Source organism: Paramormyrops kingsleyae, chromosome 20, assembly GCF_048594095.1.
Source record: "Paramormyrops kingsleyae isolate MSU_618 chromosome 20, PKINGS_0.4, whole genome shotgun sequence".
Lineage (NCBI taxonomy): Eukaryota > Metazoa > Chordata > Actinopteri > Osteoglossiformes > Mormyridae > Paramormyrops > Paramormyrops kingsleyae.
The window spans coordinates 5619725-5628329 of record NC_132816.1 but is presented as its reverse complement, the minus strand read 5'-3'; the positions used below and the strand labels follow the sequence as shown (position 1 = coordinate 5628329).

The 8605-nt window shown below is 42.6% G+C and overlaps 1 protein-coding gene across 1 annotated transcript; it reads right to left on the bottom strand.

Annotated features, from left to right (window-relative positions):
- Window positions 1-1007: 1007 nt before the first annotated feature.
- LOC140581370 (speedy protein A-like) lies at window positions 1008-6272 on the bottom strand. Its single transcript, XM_072703971.1, has 7 exons — window positions 6268-6272; window positions 2657-2802; window positions 2412-2470; window positions 2240-2325; window positions 1919-2090; window positions 1448-1649; window positions 1008-1069 (listed from the first exon to the last, which is right to left on the bottom strand). The coding sequence occupies exons 1-7, from the start codon at window positions 6270-6272 to the stop codon at window positions 1008-1010; spliced, it is 732 nt and encodes a 243-aa protein (XP_072560072.1).
- Window positions 6273-8605: the final 2333 nt, after the last annotated feature.

Sequence of the window (8605 nt, the reverse complement as noted above, 5' to 3'; positions counted from 1 at the left end):
TCCTAATTCCTTTTGTCTCCCTAGGTCCTTGGTCCTGTGAGTCTGCTTGTCTGGTAATCGACCCTGTCCAGTGTCCGTGGTCCTGCCCCGTGTCCTGGCCCCATGTGTGCTTCCTCTCGTCTGGTTCCTTGGGTCCCCTCCCTGGCCGGCTTTGCACGCCTGGAGTGCACGGCTTGGGGAGGGGGGGGGGGTGGTGAGAGCATAAGCCCATCGCACTGTCGGGTCAAGTGGCAGAAGTTGTCACTCGTGGACAGATCCATGTGACGATGTGGAAGCTGCCCCAAGTTCATGCGAGCATGGCTCACATGGGGAGCAGAACTGGTTCTCGCTCAAAGAATTTTCTTCCACTGTTGATTGTCCTGTATTATTTATTGTTACTGTCTACTAATGTATAAATGTTTTTTTGCTGTCTAAATGTATGTATTCAAGAGAGCAGGAGGGCATCATCATCAGTGATGAGGAGGACACTGTTTTCCTGATTATGTTAGACCTGCCCTATAGCCAGGGAAGGATCGATGAGGTAGGACTCTGCTGGCGTTCACAGGGCCAGTTAATGCAACCCTCCCTGTCACCATGTTGGTTGGGCTGCTCCAGGCTGTGTTATCTAGCCCCGATCACTGTTCCCTGTACCCAGGCTCTACTGGATTTGCGGAGATGAGCTACTGCCCTCACTAATGAGTGCTTGAGGCTCTGGAAGATCCAGCCGCTACCCACTGGAATATGAGAAAAATGAGTGAGTTCGGAATCCCGCCCCTCCATGAGGGGGCTTTTTATTGGTCGGTGATTAAAGGCAGGCCTGTCTCAATAGCTGTGGAAATGATCCTCTGTCATGGCCTGTTAGGTGTTGGGCATTTTGCTAGTGATGGAAAGTTTGGCTTTGACACCCTTGGAGTGGGATAATCCCTGCTGTCAATGAAATATATGATTAACAGCACATCTGTAGGAGTAATGAATTAAAGCACACGATTAGGCTGTGTGTGCAGGTTTTCATTCTACCCAAGAAGAACCTACTCCTCATTGATCTGGACCAGGGCTCCATCCTCTTCTGGTTCTCTGCCTTGTGCACTGGCTGAAAAACGTAGCAGACAACAGTAAATACTGACGCTAAGTGTCTCTCTAGGCCTGCTTGACTGAGCTAAGACTTTGACCTCTATCTCTGCTCTCTGTGTTTCAGTAGGATGTAAAAGGCTCATTAATGGCTGAGAGATCCACACAAGACAGCGAACAAGGAACTGGGGGAAATCTCAATGAATCAATGGATGGATTGGAAAATGTACAATGAATATAAAATTGGACTTTTTAAGAATATTTAAGAAAAGTGCTCAGTGACAACATTTCTGGGAAGACTAATGTAAATTTAAAAGAAAAAAACTGAATCAAGTTGCAGTGCATTAAAACTGACAAGCTATGCACTACAGAAAAACTGGCATTTAGAGCTCATACTTACACTCTGGGCTCCCTGCGTGCTCAGAAGCACAAGGTTCCTGGGTCTGGATGGTCCTCCTGTCGCAGAGCGTGCAGGCGATGGGTAGAGCAGATGGGCCCCAGGGCCGCTGAAAGCCCTCCCTGCCGTAGTGCCGCTGAGCCCCGCTGTGATGTTCGGGGCGCTCCCGCTTCCACAGAGAGTGGGAGGGTACGATGGCCATCACCTGCATGGGGACACGGACATACAGGGATCAGATGGCAGAACGTGACTCACTGCGTCACCAGCGACACCACTTATGATAACAGTCATTTGGTATCGGCCCCCAAAGACAACAGTGAGCAAACAGCCCTTAGCTTAGCTTAAGTTACAGTAAGACAGAAAAGGTCATTAATGATGAGAAACCCTTCCCTCTGCTCTGAGACATTTCAAGCCTCATGGTGGCTGAAGATTAATGTCATTTACTTGTATTAAAGATCAGGCAACATACTGTACCTCCTCACAGCAGCGGGGGCTGACAGCAGTCCTGTACTCCATCCGTGCCCAGAGCTGGTCCTTCTTCTTGAGGAAGGTGGGAAACTGACTTCTCCAGGTTTCACCCAAGGCCCAGGGGAAGATCTCGAACCTGGTTCCCATCTCTTCCTCCTCCATCATGTTAACAAGATACCTGGGGAGAGGAAGAATTCACTATTCCAAGATCCATTGGCTGGCTGACCTCCAACAATTTCATCCAAGACTTATCCTCACGCTGATGGAGGAAATTGTTTTTGTTATTATTTTAACATCCATCTATATTGCCCACCATAGCATACTTACAGGGCGATGAAGAAGTTCATCCTCGTCTGCTCACTAGGAGTGAAGTGAGCTCTCCTGAAGTAGACGAAGGTCATCGCCAGAAGGTACTGAGGTGAAGAGCAAAGGGATGGATAAAGTCGTCTCTGCATTGCTTACAGTGATTAATGTAGCAAAACCAATGCATGATAGTTACCTTGTCGGTCATCTTGTAGCAGGCGTCCATGCGAAGGAAATGCTGGATCAGGTCATCATCTGAGGGCATCAGGAAATATTATTAGTACTACATACTTTTTTTCTTCAATATTTGAATTAGTCCAGTATACATAAAGCAGGCACATACTGTTCTTGTAATGAAATGCACTTTATTTTGATGTTATATTTTCATTACAAAAAAGCAGATTTAAATAGATCATTCATGCTGGAACTAATCTAACCCACCTAGCAGTGTGAAGAAAGCAGCCATTTCCTGCTGCTCGATGATGATGGTGGGACCCCAACATGTCAGGGATTCCTCTTGCTGCTCCGTGTCGCTGTAGTCCTGTCTGGATGGACCTTGTGCCTCCTGCTGACTGAGGTGCCGGCACCTGTATCCAGTATTTGAATTTGTCCAGTACACATAAAGCAGGCATATATACTGTTCTTGTAATGATATGCATTTTATTTTGATGTTGTATTTTCATTACAAAAAAGCAGATTTAAAAGATAATTTAAAGCTCTTCCTCACGCTGGAACTAATCTAACCCACCTAGCAGTGAGAAGATAGCAGCCATTTGTTACGACCCCCAGGGATAATTTACTCCATACAGTGGGCGGATGTTTCTGTGGGGGGGTGTGTCATTCTGTTCCTGGCCCTGCCCCCTGTTACATCACCTTCCCCTCTATTTTGATTGGCCGGGTTTCCTCCTATGTCCTATAATCACTTCCTTTATAAGGCCTGTCCAGGCCAAGAACAGGAGACCATTTGCTTTTGTGATTTGTTTGATACTTGCTGTATGATTGATGATTTATTGTGCTTGACTCTTTTGCTGTTTGACCATTGATTTCTGCTTAGCCCTTTTTTTGGATTTGTTTGCTGTGGATTTTCTTTAGTAACTATCTGTAAATATTTGCAAAATATTGAAGACGGGCATCAGGCAGGCGGTAGGAACCAAACGCGCCCCACTTTGTAGAGCTGACCCCAGCGAAGCGAGGCGCTTTCAGAGATGATCACTGTACCTTTTGGTGATCGCAGGGAATCTCGGCCAACCTTACTGATCTGTATATTCTTGTTGTAGATGTTGTTTCGCTGAAATGCAATTCGTTCTCAACTTCTCTCAATGTCTTCTCAGGAAAAGGTTTTCACAGTGGTCTTTTCCACAGTTCAGGTTCGAATCCCGCAACTGTATCCATGGCAACGGCCCGCGATGCGATATATATCTTGCGTGTATAATTCAAAAATAAATCATAATAATATTTATGATCCTGATAGGTTGTTCCCCATATTAGTAATGAGTATTGCTTTTCTATGTCTTAAATGTAGTTTTAAAAATTAAAATCACCTTTTGATGGATTAATTACATCTAATACTAAAGCAAGTCATTGTGGTTACCCTGTGTAAATGTCGTTTTTGCATTTTAGACATACAGAGTTTAGATTTTTGATTGACAGATTTATACTTATACAGTTTCATGTTATGACTGACGTTTTGAACACAAAATATAAAGTTAGTAGTAAAGTTAATGCCCTCTAAGTGAATGCATTCTTAGCTTTTAAAAGTAATAAAACTCAGTATAACAATTGCTATTTGTTGCATAACTTATAAATTCAATTTCTGAATAGACTTTAAACAGCATGTAAAGGAGGTAAAAAGATTTTTTGTTAATGTGTTGCCTGATGGCGCTGTTATCAGACTCTGTTGTGGTAATGGGTGAGGATGCTGTGTTCGTGATCAGAAGGTCACCGATTCAAATTCTGTGGTCGGCAGAGAGTTTGTCACATAGCGGGAAGAAAGGAAGCAAAGGCAAAGATGGGGAAAATCAAAAGGGGCTTTATTTAGACAAAACGGCAGGTAAGGCGAAAGGAAAAGGAGCACAGGGGGCCAAAAATGATCAGACTGTAACACAGGGCAGACCAGGGAGCGCAGGCAGGCAGCAACAACATAACATGACATCACACACATAAGAATACAATGAGCAGACTGGAGAGGTCAGGATGAGGAGGCACTTAAATACATCACAGATGAGGGAGTAAACAAGAGGCACCTGGGATCATCCACACAGGGGCTGAAACGAGAGGCAAGGACTGCGGGTGTCACAGAACCCTCCCCCACGCATGTACTCCAGGCATGCGAGATCGGCCAGAGAGGGGATCTGTACTAGGCGGACGGATGAGGGAAACTCACACCAGGGAAAAAACGACAGACCAGATGCTAGAATACAAGACCAGAGGGGGACAGGGACCGGGACCCAGGACAAAAAGATATTTTATTGTCATAGTAAGTGCAATGAGATTTAGTTTGGAACGCGCCAGCAGATGCATAGTAAATCTTACAATTAAACAGAATCCAAGGCATAAAATAGAATCCGAGAATAAAATATGTACACATACTAGGTATACACACAATATATATTTAAAACTTGGTTAGTTAAGAATATAAGTGGAGAAAGATGGAAAGCCCCAATTAATATAGTAAAATGTAAAAATGTAAAAGGCCTACTAGGATGTTGGGTTATAGCTCTAGGTGTGTGGAGTTTAGGTCAAGGGAAGTGATGCTACGATTATACAATTCCTTGGTAAGAGCCCACCATGAATATTGTGTGCAGGTTTGGTCACCATACCTTAAGAAGGACATTGCTGCCTTGGAAAGGGTGCAACGTAGGGCTGCGAGAATGATTCCTGGTCTTAGAGGAATGTCTTATGAGGAGAGGTTAGCTGTGTTGAATCTGTTTAGCCTCGAGTAAAGGAGACTAAGGGGGGACATGATCCAGGTATATAAGATTCTAACAGGTCTGGATACTGTTCAGCCAAATGGCTATTTCAGTATTAGTTTAAATACTAGAACTCGCGGCTATAAGTGGAAATTAGTGGGAGAACATTTTAAAATGAATTTGAAGAAGCACTTCTTTACACGGCGTGTACTTAGAGTATGGAATAGTCTTCCTGCTAGTGTAGTGCAAGCTAAAACCCTGGGTTACTTTAAATCAGAGCTAGATAAGGTTTTAACAACTCTGAGCTATTAGTTAAGTTCTCTCCAAACAAGCTTGATGGCCTCCTCTCATTTGTAAATTTCTTATGTTCTTATGCTGTAAAATCCAATAAAGGCTTTTTCATTGACTATTGAGAAGGGCATTCATAATTTTGGACATTTCATTCAAATCTAAATAAAACATAGATTTTTTCCCCCCAATTGTACCCCTTGTACTTTGTCATCATCTTTTGGGACATGCCTGTTTAATTTCCATTACCATTCAATTACCATTAGGAAGGGGTCAAGTGACATCTAGCTTATCAACACACCTACTAAGCAAATTATTTTGGCTAAAATATTGATTAGAAAAGAATTATTTTCATTACAATGAGTCAAAAATGTGTTCAAAGGAAGCAGAGTGTCCTTGCAGTCATGAGCTGCAGGACATGTGCTTGGGCTCTTGCGAGAGTGGGACAGATGGAAAAGGAGCAAAGACAGAAACGACCAAGAGTATTCTGCCCTCGTCTTGAAAAAAGCTTTTACAAAAGATTGAAGAGTTGAAGCAACTTGTTAAGTTTTAAGTTAAATTAACTTTTTTTTAAGGAGACCTGTTTCCTCAATTTTCTTAAGTAAATTGAACTTATCCAGGCTTATGGTGAGGGTGCAGATTAAGATGGGGCAGAAATTTACCACCCATTTTGTACCTGTATGCCCATATGGGGAAGGGTGCACATATAAGATATTTGACAGTGATTTAATATTGCTTGCATGTGATTGTGATTATTCCTGAGGAGATCTCCTTTACTCAGTTACTCATTGTGGTGTTGTCCTACTTTTGTAAGAATGGATGTGATAGAAAAGATTTCTCATATTTGCTGCTTACGGCATGTGTTGTAGCATACATTTTTGGACAATTAAACTGGTCAATATAAGTGAAAGTTTTGAGGTCTTGTCTGTATGTATAGTCTTACTGGCACTACAATTCTCGCTGAACCCTGTAATCTCCCATCTCATACAGCTAGAGGAATGGATCTGGGTTTGATTTGCTGTTGTGTGCTGGACCCTTGGAGCTGCATAGGTGAACCACTAAGGCTCTCATAGGGGGAGGTTTTGAGATGGGCAGGTGCCATATCTGAAATAAAGTACCATCCTTCCTTATTAATAAAGGTGTCCTTTTTTTCTACAGAATATTTTCATTTAAATGATAACTTTCTTGTAGTAAGTCTTATAGAATGTGGTATTTCATATGTCTTTCTGAAGGTAATAAAAATGCCAGCCACTTTACATAAAATCCGTTTAATGCAGTTTCTTTAAGTACAGTATGTCTCAACTTTCAAGAGTGGCTCAGTGGGGCCATCCAGCAATATATACAAAGGAAGATGAAGCCAGCTAACGTTCTTGAAGACCAGAGACACCGTGGATGAAACTGCTTCCGTCTTCAGAAGAGTCTGCGAGCATTAAACTGCTATCTTAAGACTATACTTTCAGGGATCATTTCTGACTGGAGAAATGCCTTATGAAAGTGTTTGGTCATGCTGGCCACGATGAGGAGGTATGTCCACAGCTGTGCACCTGCCTTGTGTACTTCAATCAACACCCCATTTCAGGGAATTCAGACTGTAACCTGCCTTTGGGTCGTGCCTTGCTTGCATGTCGTGACAGGTTGGACTCATTCAGTTGCATGATTACAACTGTGTAAGTTGCTGATGAGAGCTATTGGGAAATGTACCCAGGGAACTGCCAGAGTTGTTCACAACTTCACTGAGTGGAGACCTCTTGCATCTGAGCCCCTCCATTAAAGCCTATAATAATATATCTACTTTCTTTTTAATATGTTTACTTATCTACCGCAGCTGATGTTCAAAAATTTCGAAGTTAATTGGGGATATATATTTAGCTAGTTAATTAACTAGTTCTTTCTGGTTAGTACTAACCTTGCACTGTATTCTCTTCATCGTGCCTCTTCTGTATCTACGGTATTAATCTATCAGGACAGATCCACACGACGATGTGGAAGCTGGCCCAAGTTCATGTGAGCATGGCTCACATGGGGAGCAGAAATGGTTCTCGCTCAAAGAATTTTCTTCCACTGTTGATTGTCCTGTATTATTTATTGTTACTGTCTACTAATGTTTAAATGTTTTTTTGCTGTCTAAATGCATGTATTCAAGAGAGCAGGAGGGCATCATCATCAGTGATGAGGAGGACACTGTTTTCCTGATTATGTTAGACCTGCCCTATAGCCAGGGAAGGATCGATGAGGTAGGACTCTGCTGGCATTCACAGGGCCAGTTAATGCAACCCTCCCTGTCACCATGTTGGTTGGGCTGTTCCAGGCTGTGTTATCTAGCCCCGATCACTGTTCCCTGTACCCAGGCTCTACTGGATTTGCGGAGATGAGCTACTGCCCTCACCAATGAGTGCATGAGCCTCTGGACGATCCGGCCACTACCCACAGGAATATGAGAAAAATGAGTGAGTTTGGAATCCCGCCCCTCCATGAGGGGGCTTTTTATTGGTCGGTGATTAAAGGCAGGCCTGTCTCAATAGCTGTGGAAATGATCCTCTGTCATGGCCTGTTAGGTGTTGGGCATTTTGCTAGTGATGGAAAGTATGGCTTTGACACCCTTGGAGTGGGATAATCCCTGCTGTCAATCAAATATATGATCAACAGCACACTATGTGGTTATGCACTTTCAAATTTCTTTGTAAGTATAGTTTTTTCATATTTTCCCCCAGGAAAATCCCAAGTGTCTTATTTGCAGAATGGATTTGTCTGAATATAGTAGAGAAACGACCCTGCATAACCTCAGGAGAGCCAGCCTCTACCTCATTGCACATCTATCTAGACAGTGTTTTCAGCCAATTTTGGCTGCAGCATTGGAGGGATGTGAGTCTGACCTCAGTAAGCCAGACGAAATGGATGTGAATAATACAGGAGAAGAATATATACATCAGAATCAGCTTTTATTGCCATTCAAAGCACTTGACATGATAAGAACGAAACACAGTTTCTCAGGTCTAAATAACAAATAGATAAAAATACAATACTAGAATAAAATATCTAAACTGGGTAAAAATAAAATGAACTAATATAAAACCTCTGAAGTAAAAAAATAATGTGCAATATCACATAATTGTATGGCAGAACAGCAGCGACTTTAAGTGATCAGTGCAGTGAAATAATCTGTTTCCCTTACTGAGATGAAAGAGTCTCATTT